This window comes from Panthera leo, chromosome C1 (assembly GCF_018350215.1).
Source record: "Panthera leo isolate Ple1 chromosome C1, P.leo_Ple1_pat1.1, whole genome shotgun sequence".
NCBI lineage: Eukaryota > Metazoa > Chordata > Mammalia > Carnivora > Felidae > Panthera > Panthera leo.
In genome coordinates, this window is record NC_056686.1 from 164,768,678 (window position 1) to 164,782,999 (window position 14,322).

Consider the following 14,322-nt stretch of genomic DNA (forward strand, 5'->3'; position numbering starts at 1 on the left):
AATGCGAGGCTCGAACCCACAAACCGTAAGATTGTCCTGAGCCGAAGTCGGATGGTCAACCGACTGAGCCACCCAGGCACCCCTTTCATTTACCCATTCTTAGAACATTTTTGGAATGTCTACTATGTGCCAGGGAAACAATACTCCTTGTGTAACTTGGCCCCTATTTCCTTAATATTTGAGTAGGCAAGTTAATAACTGATACTAACTAGTAACCATAAGAACAAAAATGATTTGTGAACTTTAGATTTTTCAGAACTGGAATGGACTTCACCGTTCATCTAGTCCAGGGATGTCCAACTCCTCGGAACTCCTTTACGGACCACCATGTCTGTAACCAAAGAGGAGAATTTGCAGGTTCTGGGTCTCCCAACCTGGCTTCAGAGAATTTCAGCTCTTAGATGTTTTATATCTCGGAGATTCCTTGTAAGATTTATTTGAACAAAGAGTTCTAAGGTTAAACATGTTTGCAAATCACTTCCTAATGTAATCTCATTCAGCAAATGAGGAAACAGGCTGGGACAAGTTAGGTGTTTTGTCCAAAGTCACCCAATAACTGGTGCCAAAGCCAGAGTCGTAGGTCTAGCTTCTAGTCCAGCATTCTTTGGACAAGTCAAACCATGTCCTCAATCTCTCAGGTCAAATGGGGAGCAAAGCAGTTTTCTAGTCATTGTATCGATTTAATATAGTTTATTATTATAAACCTAGCCTCCTAGAGCATATTTGTCCCCTGGCCAGACTGTTATTTCTTTCTTATACTTAAGGGAAAAAAAAAAAAATTGGCAACCACCACATTTGGCTTTAGGTTGGTATCAGTAGGAACTTTCAATGGTGTATAAAAACTCATCCCTAAGAGAACTCAAGGCAGTCTGTGATTATTCTCCGCGGCTCTGCTGTGGCCTGTAAAATGTCTTCGCGGTTGGAAATAGTTCCTAAGTGTTCGTGGGTCACTTGTGGTGAATCCAGCTGTGGACTTCCTTTCATCCCTCCTTTAATTAAAGCCTATTAATCCATTCCTTCTGGGAGAAGACTTGGTCTACAACAAAGGGTGAATTTTAAAAAAGTGGAAAAGGGGTCCGCAATCCCAATGCAGTGTTATGAATCTTGTATAAATACCAGTCACACAAACGCATTTGTTATCTTCCTACTATGGGCCTTTTTAGGGGAAAACCAGGACTGACCAGTATTTGTAAGGATGCTATGGTTTATTTTTTAGGTAGGCAATTCTAAAGGCTCTAATCCATCATTAAGAAGCTTTAGGACAAAAATAAAATACCTCTACAGGATACAAACTGGGCTTCTTGGAACAGTGTGGCACAAAAGGGCACTCAGGAGAGGATGCAAAGGCAGGCATTGCTTGGCTTGTAACAAATATAAGAGCTGGATACAAAGTGAAGCAGCACTAATGGCGCGTTCCCTGCTCTGGGCTCCGTCGGCCACTGGGCTCGGCATGAGCAGGGCCGGCTGTCCTCTGGTGCGGGGTCCTCTGCCCAGCACCTGTCCCACGTGTGCTCGTGTGCTCTTCAGGGGAAGCTGAGCGCCCCGGGCCGGGCTCCCTCCCCACCTCCTCTGTCCTTCCGGTCGCACTCTCCTCCGCGGACCACACTTAAAGGTGGAAGCCCAGGCGTGCTTCCCGGTGCAAACCAAGAGACTCTGCCAGAGCTTAAAGGAACAAAAGGATGATGTGGGCTGGCCCGAAGCTGGCCCTTCAGGATGCAGTCATTTTGCAGCGGCAGCTAAGCTGGAGGGTTAGTTTCTGTCTTCCCCAGCGGCCACGAGGCTGGCAGACGAGGGCGAGGCGGCCGGCACCAGCAGCCTTTTCTGGTGCAGCTCTTCCCACTTACTTCTGTTCGCTGCCACCGAGTCCAGCATGGGCTTCAGTTTCACGTTGACCTTCACCAACGCCTGAAATAAAACAAAAAAAAGGTGGAGGAGAGAGGAACCCGAGTCACTGACATGGTTTTCTAGCTTTCCCTTGAGAGGAGAACGGACACTGGCTGCAAGAAATGAAATGTGATGATTATTTTGGTAAACCCGAGCTATTGGCAAGAAGTAAACATGCATGTAACACCATCGTGCTGCATTAATAGAGCCTGTGCAGAAAATGAAAAAAATAAGACAGGGTGGCTGTGTACTACTCCCAGGGTGCTAGCCCATTAGATTATGATCCTGTTCTAAATCTATATCCAGACAAGACAGGACACAAAATACTCGGCTCACACATGCCTACTTATGTATATTGTTGCCTGCTCTGGACACTCCAGGTCTCAACAGACCATGAACTTAAAGCTTTACTAAGATACACCTACCATTGGCTCCACCACGGAGGAGGGGAGGGTTCTGGGTGGACTCATCTGAATAAGAAAGGCCAGATAACATCCCAAGAGAAGAGAAGGTGCTCATTTTTCAAGCTAAGGATCTGGGAGCTGTGCTAAATGAACAGACTGGCATGTGAACATGTATGAAGATGGATGCGAGACAAGAGAAAAAGGAGTGGGGAAGAGAGGGGCTGGGCTGCAGTGAGGGGATGGAAGGGGACACACAGGCAGAGGCCAGAGGCCAAGGATCCAGGGGCTTATTTGCAGGAGACTCTCCTAAATGTTTTCTTTTTTACTTAATTTTGTTGTCTTTGAAAAAGAGTCCCCTACTCCCTAATAGTATAATTTTCCAACCGCTGTCGTGGAACAGAGCAATTAATAAAGCAAGGGTCATGGAATTGTGCCCGTATTAGCCCATGGAAAGGGAATGCTCCCACTTTGTGCCTTGGGTCTGTGTTCTGTGGCCACAGATCATACCCTTGGTCCTTGTAGACACTTGCAGGTGTGGCGCATTCATCCCAAGGGGAACAAATCCACTGCAATGTCAGCACACCTCCTGAACAACCTTCTCCAAGCAGGGCCTGTGGTTAGGGGGTGGTTGATAGCAAAGCCTCCCAACAAAGAACAGCCCTTCATATTGAGGGCAGCACTAGAGGTGACCAGGGACGCTACTGAGCTGTGAGCCCTCCAACCTGGCCGAAGTGGTGACCCTTCACACTGATGTCTCTTAGAGCATATTCCTCAAGAGTGACATTTATCTCACCAACCAACATTTAATTTCAAATCAGATGTATTAGTAAAATATGAAAATATTTCATATATGAAAATAAAATTCAGGTAGTGATCAAAATCCTCTTTATTGAGAAAAATGCAGGTGACTGTTTTCTATTCATTGCACAGTGTTTTTATTTGGATGATAGTGTAGGGTAGCAACGAATGCCATGGTTTTATTTAGTATAGTTTGGCACTGGCTCCTCGTCACTCTGATCGAGCCTTTTAATTAAACTGACTACTATAATTCCTATGGAAATTAGTGTTTATATTATTTTCCTGCTACAAAAGCTTTTCTCTAGAACTTATTTTTTTTTTTAATCCCAGGAGCACAAATTGGAATTTTTTTCTGCCTGAAATGTAATTAAAAACTCATTTGATTACTATATTTCTGGCTCTGTTTTACTTATTAAATTCCTGTAATCAGTTTTCTTTTATGAAGCTGCTGGGAAATGATCTCAAAAGCAACACATTTTTCTCTTCCTTGGCAGGTTCCCGAGCATTTACTAAATTACATTCATAGCACCTGCCCATGATTCGAATTACTCCACCAATTTATTCCTTAAACCATTTAAGTTTATTTGGCTTAGCCCCAAACAGACATTTCTTTCCTTTATCTAGCTCTTTGTTCTCCCTCTTGCTTCCTTTGTGGTGAATAAAAACAAAACAAAACAAAACAAAAAACTCCAAACTTTTGGGGAGGTACATATTTCTCAGAATTCTTCCTTCCCTTTATTTCATATTCTCTTTAATTAAACACAGAATTGCTATACCAGAATATCGTTTTCCTCTGGCAGGTGCTGGGTCTAGGCAAAAGTAGCAAAAATCCCATCCTGTGCCATCAGTAAGATAATTGCTCCCACTATTTAGAAAGATATGGATATTCCTACGAACTTCTCATCAGCAAGTGACACCTGATGAGTTCTGTGCAAATGCTAACATCTGTCTCCTTTGACTTCCTCATCACTTAGTGAAAGAGAAAGGGGACACTTATCACCTGTCTGCTCAGTCTCCATATACATGCAGAGCGACTAGAAAGGTTATGTACATTAGTTATGTAGATGTACATGGTGCCATCAGCCGCGGATGCTGAATCTCTCCTGTGGCATCCCTGCAGTGTGACCATTGCAGTGTTTAAACATGCCCACAGGCAGTGAACTAACTACCTCCCAGGTTGTTCTGATTTTGGAATGTTGTTCTTATATTGAAGTGAAATCTATATCCCTGTAACTTCTACCTAATGGTCCTTGAAGCCAGAATGTACTTGAGCAGCGTAGGACTGATGACTCATGTGCTGCTCCAAGTGTAGGTCAGCGTTGAGACTGACCTAAAAACCCAACTTGGGATGTGCTGCTTATTATCCTTGGGGCAACTATATGGCTATCACGGGGGCTCCCAAACTCACATCCACTCTGCCTGGCCCACCACAGACACCTTGGGTACTTACTTGCCTGCTCTGGGACAGCCCTGGGCATCTAGTCACCTAAGTGGCTGAGGGACCCCACTTTCTTCATGATTCCATTCACACTCATGTAGGGTGCCCAGCATGTAGGGTTTATTCCACATTTTATTTATGTTTTGAGCAAGTGACATGGTCACATAGTCCAATGGATACAAAGGGTACAAAAGGTACAGTGTAAAATATCCCTTCATCCCCTGCCCCCAGACATTTAGTTTCTTTCCCTAGAGACAACCAAACTTAGTGTATCCTTTAAGAACCATTTTATGTGGAAGCCATATATGAAAGGCCCACAGCTAGTATCATCCTCAATGGGGAAAAATGGAGAATTTTCCCATAAGGTCAGGAACACGACAGGGATGTCCACTCTCACCACAGTTGTCTACATAGTGTTGGAAGTCTTAGCCTCAGCAATCAGACAAGCAAATGAAATGAAAGGCATCCAAATTGGCAAAGAAGTAGTCAAACTTTCACTCCTCGCAGATGACATGATACTCTACATGGAAAACCCAACAGACTCCACCAAAAAACCGCTCGAGCTGATAAACGAATTCAGCAAAGTCACAGGATATAAAATCAATATACAGGCATTGGTGTATTTCTATACACTGATAATGAGTCAGCAGAAAAAGAAAGCAAGGGATCGATCCTATTTATAATTGCACCCAAACCTATAAAATACCTAGGAATAAACCTAACCAAAGACATAAAAGATCTGTATGCTGAAAACTATAGAGAGCTTATGAAAGAAATTGAAGAAGCCACAAAGAAATGGGAAAACATTCCATGCTCATGGACTGGAAGAACAAATATTGTTAAAATGTTGATACTACCCAAAGCAATCTACACATTCAATGCAAACACTATCAAAGTAACACCAGCATTCTTCTCAGAGCTAGAATAAACAATCCTAAAATTTGTATGAAACCACAAAAGCCCCCGGGTAACCAAAGTAATGTTGAAAAAGAAAACCAATGGGGCATCTGGGTAGCTCAGTTGGTTAAGCGTCCGACTTCGGCTTAGGTCATGATCTCGCACGCTCCATGAGTTTGAGCCCCATGTTGGGTTCTGTGCTGACAGCTCAGAGCCTGGAGACTGCTTCAGATTCTGTGTCTCCCTCTCTCTCAGCCCCTCCCCCACTCACGCTCTGTCTCTCTCTCTCAAAAATAAACATTAAAAAAGAAAAAGAAAACCAAAGCTGGAGGCATCACAATCCCAGACTTTAGCCTGTACTACAAAGCTGTAATCATCAAGACAGTATGTTATTGGCACAAAAACAGGCACATAGATCAATGGAATAGAATAGAGAGCCCAGAAATGGACCCATAAATATATGGCCGACTTATCTTCGACAAAGCAGGAAAGAGTATCCAATGGAAAAAAAAGACAGTCACTTTAGCAAATGGTGCTGGGAGAACTGGACAGCAACATGCAGAAGAATGAAACTGGACCACTTTCTTACACCATACACAAAAAGAAATTAAAGGTGGAGGAAAGATGTAAATGTGAGACAGGAAACCATCAGAATCCTACAGGAGAAAACAGGCAGCAACTTTTGACCTCAGCTGCAGCAACTTCTTACTTGACATGTCTCCGGAGGCAAGGGAAACAAAAGCAAAACTGAACTATTGGGACCTCATCAAGATAAAAAGCTTCTGCACAGCAAAGGAAACAATCAACAAAACTAAAAGGCAACCGACAGAATGGAAGAAGATATTTGCAAACGGCATATCAGATAAAGGGTTAGTATCCAAAATCTATAAAGAACTTATCAAACTCAACACCCAAAAAAACAAATAATCCAGTGAAGAAATGGGCAGAAGACATGACATTTTTTAAAGAAAATATCCAGATGGCAAACAGACACATGAAAAGATGCTCAACATCACTCATCATCAGGGAAATACAAATCAAAACCACAATGAGATACCACCTCACACCTGTCAGAATGGCTAACATTAACAACTCAGGCCACAACAGATGTTGGCGAGGATGTGGAGAAAGGGGAACCTTTTTGCAGTGTTGGTGGGAATGCAAGCTGGTGCAGCCACTCTGGAAAACTGTATGGAGGTTCCTCAAAAAATTAAAAACAGAACTATCCTATGACCCAGCAATTACATTACTAGGAATTTATCCAAAGGTATAACAATGCTAATTTGAATGCTGACTTGAAGGGGCATATGCACCCCAATGTTTGTAGCAGCACTATCAACAATAGCCAAATTGTGGAAAGAGCCCAAATATCCATCAACTGATGAATGGATTAAGAAGATGTGGTACACACACACACACACACACACACACAGGAATACTACTCTGTGATGATAAAGAATGAAATCTTGCCATTTGTAATAATGTGGATGGTACTGGAGGGTATTATGCTATGAGAAATAAGTCAGGCAGAGAAAGACAATACTCATGTCAAATTTGAGAAACTCAACAGATGAACATAGGGGAAGGGAAGGAAGAATAAGTTACAAACAGGGAGGGAGGCAAAACATAAGAGATTCTTAAATACAGAGAACAAACTGAGAGTTGCTGGAGGAGAGGTGGGTGGTGGGATGGGTTAAATGGGTGATGGGCATTAAGGAGGACACTTTTCGGGATGAGCACTGGGTGTCATATATAAGAGAAGAATCACTGGGTTCTACCGAAGCTAAGACTACACTGTATGTTAACTAACTTGAACAAAAAAAGAAAAAAGAAAAAAAAAGGAAAAGAAACGTTTTATGCGGTTGCCTGAGTGGGTCAGTTGCATCTAACTCTTGATTTCGGCTCAGGTCAAGATCTTGCACTCTCTGAGTTTGAGCCCCATGTTGGGCTCTGTGCCAACAGTGTGGAGCCTGCTTGGGATTCTCTCTCTCTCTTTCTCTCTCTGCCCCTTCCCAATGTGTACACAGGCACTCTCTCTCTCTCTCAAAATAAATAAACATTAAAAGTGAAACATTTTATGTATATGTAAGCACATATAAAAAATACATACATATGCATATGTATATATGTATACATATGATACTTTATACATATGTGTAATGTACATGTGTGTATGTGTATAATTAAGTTGATTTTCCTATCATTTCAGATGTTTCTTTCAGAGACAGAGTGAAATCAAAACTTTATGGAACATTATTATGATGCTTGAGTGAGCACAAGGGTACTGTGTAGAAATTAGTACCTGGAGTATAGAGAGGAGAGGGACCAAATTCTAATTTTCTATTGTTATGACACTGAGTGTTTCTTCTGCAGAACTTAATCTGCTGTGAATCCCATTTCTTGTAGTCTTCCTCTGAAAAACTGTAGTTTTCATTTCTAGAAGTTTGAGTTGGGCATTTTTTATATCTTCCATGACTGTGATTATCATGCTTGGTCTTTCCTCTACCCTTTGAACATATAAAACATAATAAGTATCTTAATGTCCTTCTCTATCAATTCTATGATCTGTATCATTTCTGAGTCTGTATGGATTGGTTTTTCTCATTATTACAGGCCAAGTTTTCTTGCTTCTTTGCATGCCTGGTAATCTCGATCGGATATTAGGCATGGTGAATTTTATGTTGTTGGGTGATGGATTTTTATTTGCTTATCTATTTATTTATGTTTGCATTTCTTTAAACATTTTTCAGTTTTGTTCTGGAATGCAGTTAGGTTACTTGGAAATTATTTGGTCCTCTGAGGTTTGCTTTTAAGCTTTGCTAGGTAGGTCCAGAGCAGCCTTTAGTCGGATTAATTTGGGTCCACTACTGAGACAATAACCTTCTGAGAACCGGACCCAGTACCTCATATATTTCAACGTTTTTCTTTAATATTCTGCCTGGGGGAGCATGGACGATTTCCCAGCCTGTGGGAGCTCTGAGGATTATTCCACTTGCTCCCTTTTGCTGTTCTTTCCTCAGCCTCAGCAGTTTCCCCGCATGCATGTAGTGAACAGCACTGAAGACTCATAGGGGTGCTCTGCAGATCTCTGGAACTCTCTCTCGTGTGACTATCTCTTCTCTTGTCCTCTTCCCTGGGAACTCCAGCCCCTGGGGCTCCACAGGCCCCTGGCTCTGCCTCCTCAACTCCGTGAGCCCACTGGGCCCTGGCTGGGATTCTCTCCCTGTGCTGTCGCCTGGAAGCTGTCTCCAGTAGTAAGGAGTAAGCTAAGATCATCGTAGGGCTCACTCCATTCGTTCCCCTCTCTCAGGAATCTCCATATTGTGCTGCATGCTGCCTGTTTCCACCGTCTGTAGAACTTAATCTGCTCCATGGTTTCCCCCCTGTCACTCTATCATGGCCAGTGGTGGAAGTCCCTTATCACTGGTTTTAAATAGCTGTTTTGAGTACTCTCCCATGACCTCCCATGGAGAGTGGAAATAAGGCCTTTTATCTTTGTAACTCTAGTTCCTACCACAGTGACTCCAGGGAACAAGAGTCTTCCCTCTCTGCCCACAGAGCAGTGGCAGGAAGAAGGGGTGAGTCTAGGAGAGCGGCCAGTGGCTGAGAGCAGGGTCAGGACATTCTGACCTGCTACAGAATCCTGCTGTAAAAACAAACCCAGAATGACCCTCTTGGGAAATGAATATAGTATTTTCTCTTATTACCATTATTCCTGGGACCATGTTTTTATCAGCTTGCCAAGCTGCTGGGAGTCAGATTCTGGCCCTGTTTTCCCTCAGCCATCATGATCCACGTCTGCTATCATCTGTCCCAGTGTGTGCTTATTCTTGACCACAATCCCTTCTTAGAACCCAACTGCTGGATAGATGGGGCACATGGGGGACAAGGGAATAAACAAAGAGAAAGCCACATTCTTAGAACAGGTCACTACTCCTATACTCTGTTGCTGGAAGGGGGCGGGGAGCATAAAGGAACACCAGCAAATTAAAACCACATTTGTCTTTGAATTTGAAAATGTCCAACTATGTCATTAGTACCTTTTCAAAACTTTGAGGGAGTTACCTGAGCTGACTCTTCATTTATTTTTTTGAAAGGCCAAAGAGAGATGTTTTCACGTCCTGTGGTCGAATTGTATATATTCAGAGTGCTGGCACTAAGAGTTAGTATTTTCTGCCTTCCCCCATCTCCACCTTACCCAAGAGAAATATTCAGAAACTAAGGAGTACAATACATGGTAGAAAACAATGAATTTAAAGGATTTCTTTAATATCAATTTTTCATAAAATATAAAATTAGACTTGGAGCCCATCTTGACTATCTGAGGTGATATCCCTGTCATGAAGATACGATCACTTTACTACCATGATTATTTACTTTCTGAGTGAAAATGTCCAAAAGCCCATTTGGGGTTGGTGTTTTGAAATGGAAAACCATTTGGTGATATGACCAGTTGGTGTCATCTCTGCTCAGACCTTCTGAACAGGAAGGGCAAGAGAGCACGCAAGTGGTGGCAGGCCCTGAGATTCCCTTGAATTCATGTGCCTGGATGGTCACACGTGCAAAGAGCGTCTCAGGAGGAACAAAGGAGGCTTCTCCTTAAGGTATGTGACTTTGGAAAGAAGTGGCCAATTGTGGGAGCAAATCCACACTCTTCAATTGTTCAGCCGCTACCTTTCTGGGCCCCCAAAGGTTAAGATTATTCATGATTTAACCTGATACATTCCTGAATTTTACATGCCGGGCTGCACTGCAGCAGTTGGCTAAGAATCCTGTTTGGCTTTGCCAGCCTCCTACTCTTCTATCATGTTGCAAGGGCCAGAGGCAGTGAACTCTTTGTCCAGAACTGAACTCATCGCCTTCCTCCAAACCTTCCTTTGCTGTTCGGTTTACTGTGTCAGAGAGCTGAGCATCGTCACCTCCACCTAACTGCTCAAGATGGAAATCTATGGGTCATCCATGACATCTCCCTCTTCCCCCCACATCCAAACGGTCACCGAGTCCTGTCAACCCTGTGCCCAAAGTGTCGTTGTGTGTCAGTCTCTTGCCATGTCTACAACCCTGGTTTACATCACCATCATCTTCTCAACGGCTCTAACCTGGCTGCCTGCCCTCCCCTTCCTCCTGTCCAATTAACTGCCCACATTGTAGCCACAGAATCCAGCTCATCACTCTCTACCCTGAGCCTTTCAGTGGCTTCCATTTGGTTTGAGTGTGCTGGAAGGACCCTACCCGAAAAGAGAATTATGGTATTAGAAGAGAATAAAATCTAGGAACAAAACAGAAGAGAGAGAGAGAAAAAAAAAACACCTCATAAAACCCAAGGAAAAGCTCGGGTTATGCTACGAAAGCAGAGTTTTGAAATGCCAAAATAAGCCCATCGAGTTTTCTAGAAAACCTGCAGTTCACATCTTTCTATGCATTTTAACGTTTTCCTGAGTAGGAAATCATAAGCCGAACTCCGCATGGTATGTTTGGCAGGGGAGTCGCCGAAGTTTTAGTTACTACATGTGAGAGCAGATGGAGCTGGCTGTGGGGTCCAGATGGGAGGCAGCAAACAGATTCCTCCTAAACCCCACTCCTTCCCTCCCCAGTTCAATGGCCTCTGAAACTCAAGGTTGTGTAAAAATTAATTTGCATTAAATTGCTTAAGATAATGTATTAACTGCCAAAGGAGGCTTCCAGCAGTTTTTAAAACTTGCTTTGAAAAACAAATAATCAAACAATGATGGTGAACACAGAAGCAAGCCAGGACTACTTTGAATAAATGTTTTTAAACCTTCACATTAAAGATACCAGCTTTAGGGGCGCCTGGGTGGCTCAGCCGGGTAATCGACCGACTTCGGCTCAGGTCATGATCTCACGGTTTGTGAGTTCGAGCCCCGCATCGGGCTCTGTGCTGACAGCTCAGAACCTGGAGCCTGTTTCAGATTCTGTGCCTCCCTCTCTCTCTGGCTCCCCCCACCCTCTCATGCTCTGTCTCTCTCTTTCTCTCAAAAATAAATAAACATTAAAAAAAAATGATGCCAGCTTTAAAATAAATCTTTAGTGTGTAATTTGCTAAAGTCGGAAAGTTAATAATAACCATGTACATATGTTATACACATACCTATGCCAGGCACTGTGTGCTACTGGGTTCTTCCCAGGCTAGAATGCAATGGTCTTCAAAGGGCTCTAGCCTTATGACTTTTGCCCTCAGAAATAACCTGAGATTGAAACCCCCTATCAGACTTTGAACTGGTAGCTGGCATAAGGAAGTCTCAGCTTCCTCAGCACACAAAGTTGCTGCTGACACTCACTGGGCAGTAGTCTTTACCCAAATTAATGAGGGCCAGAGATCAGCTAGCAGTCATCTCCATTCTCTTTGAACGCCCAGAGTCTGCCAAAGAGACTCTTTAAAAGGTTGGTCATTCTTAGCCTGCCATGTTATGGGGACTCAGAAAATGCTAATAGTAGATGCCAACTCTCTCTGGTGGCAAAGTCAGCAGGCCTATGGAATTTCAGCTTCCAAGGAAGGAATACTCAAAGGAATTGGGAGGCGGTATCCAGACAGCCTGCATTTTCTCTGTGGACCAGGTAAGCTCTGACAGAAAGGACAAACAGCAACTAGCTGTTACTCCCTCCTTAATGGAAGTTCAATATTACTCCATGTTTGTCATGTTGGGTGAGATGTTTTTTCCATTTGGAAAACCTTTTTCTATATATGTGATACCTACTCTGTAGATCTGTTATTATTCAGCAGTAACAGATTGGCTGTGTCCAAATTTTGCAAATGCCAAAAAATATTGTCAGATCTTTCTGAAAAATTTTTAGTGATATTTGAGATCTTAAAACCTAAATAATGTGAGGCGGTTACCCGAATAGCAGTAAAGATGATAGACCCACAGAGGTAATGCTTAGTACGAGGGCATGTGAGCTCATTAGAATCCAATGTAAGAATGACTCAGATCTGTAATCAGAATCCTAAGGGCACAGTCTGGCCAAGTGATAACACTGATGTTTGTAGCATTGACGTCTAATATCCTGAAAGCTACTTACAGTACTAGTAATAACTTAGAAAGAGATCCTTTTCTTTCCAAGGTGTGAGGCAGGTACCTGTAAAAATGACAATGCAAAAATGCATGATGCAATTTTCTCTCTCTCTTTTCTTCCCTTTTCTGTCGTTTCCTTCCTGACCTCTCAGGTTACTTGTTTTGCTTATCTTACTTATATGCTCAAGGGATTCCTTTATGGAAAATGATATTTACAAATGACATTAACATTCTGAATTAATGAGGCAGGAATTTTAGTCTCCTTGGACTAACAGCATTGTTATTTCCATTATATAGGGTAAGAGTCTTAAACATCTACAGGGCCAGGCCAGGACCGTTAATGAGAGAAATGGGCTTCACGAGACAGTTTGGAGGGTGAGGCCAATGGCAAATGGGATGTTTTACAGTTTTTTAAAAAATTTTTTTATGTTTGTTTATTTTTGAGAGAGAGAGACAGACAGAGTGCAAGTGGGGGAGGGGCAGAGAGAGAGGGAGACACAGAACCAGAAGCAGGCTCCAGGCCCTGAGCTGTCAGCACAGAACCTAACGCAGGGCTCGAACCCACGAACCACAAGATCATGACCTGAGCTGAAGTCAGACGCTTAACCAACTGAGCCACCCAGGCACCCCAACATTTTATAGTTTTAAAAACAGTGTTTAACTGAATGAAACATGTCTGCGGGCTGAATCTATTTTGTGTGCTGTCCATCTGCCTGCTGGGACAGACAGTAAGACCATCTTGCCAAAATGAACAAACCCCTGGGTACTGAATGTGTCCCATGCTCCAGGCTCCACACGAGGACTTCCCCATACGTGGGCTGATTAAATGTCACAACAGCACTGTGAGATTGGTGTTGTGGATCCTGTTTTGACAGATGAGGAACCTTTGACTGGGGAAATTAAATTAAAGGAGCCAAAGTGTACATGGTGAAAATACAGCAGAGCTGGGATGTCAGTGGTGGCCTGCCCGAGGACAAAGTCCACGGTATCTCCCCACGAGGGACCTCACTGGGATGCTGGTATTGACAAGTGTCTCTTTCACCTAACTGCAGTGTCAGGAGAGTGGAGTGACTCTTGTTCTGGTGTTCGGGACACTGTCTCAGGACCAATCCACAGGAGGGAGACAGCTTCACTGGGGAATGAAGAAACACCACCTCCCAAACATTAAGTGTAGACAGTGAATCTTTTATCTGTGACTCATCTACTCTGCCCTGCCCTGGGAAAATAAAACAAGGGTTTTAAGTAGTAAATAACAGGCAGGCTCAAAGACAGCTTGCGTAAATGGGAGCAAGGAGAACCCGTCTCTTCTGTTATAATGAGCCCCTCTAGGATACTGTCCTAAGTTATCCTGTTGGTTGAGTTTTCAGAGCACACTGGTAGCTAATCAATCATGTTCACTGTGTAGGCAACATCTGACTTGGAAGGAACAGCTGCTGACCCAGAAGCCACAGCCTTTGATGAATGGGGCTTCATATAAGAGGTGGTTGGAACGTGTAACTAAAACACAGCCACATGGTAACAATCCACCTCTCCAGGCACCAGAATGTTTTCTGGTAAAACCATGCCACCTGAGATTTTACAGAAATATATAAAGTCTATTAATTTTTTTTTTTGCCAAGTTCAATGTGTAAGAAAGATCATTTAAACATTTTTAGTTTCTTGAGCTACAAGCATTTGTTTACTACACATTTTGTGTAGGCTTCTCATGTACCTTGAGTCCTAGAGTTCTCCAAACATAATGGATGGGGTGCCTGCGTGGGAGAGGGTTGTACAAATACAGAATTGCAATTCCATGCCCTTGGTGTGAATGGTGTTCTGAGAAAGGTACTATGGGGCCTTCAAGAATGGATTCTAGAATACTCTAGTAATA

At 43.0% G+C, this 14,322-nt stretch overlaps 1 protein-coding gene across 8 annotated transcripts in view; it reads right to left on the bottom strand.

Moving 5' to 3' along the window:
* Positions 1-886: 886 nt before the first annotated feature.
* PDE11A (phosphodiesterase 11A) overlaps positions 887-14,322 on the bottom strand; it is a 411,234-nt gene continuing 397,798 nt past the window's right edge. For all 8 annotated transcript variants that reach the window (XM_042949239.1, XM_042949237.1, XM_042949238.1 and 5 more), the window contains one exon: positions 887-1,905. In XM_042949239.1, coding sequence (XP_042805173.1) covers positions 1,750-1,905 — 156 coding nt within the window. In that variant the 3' untranslated portion in view covers positions 887-1,749. The remainder of the gene's footprint in view (positions 1,906-14,322) is intronic.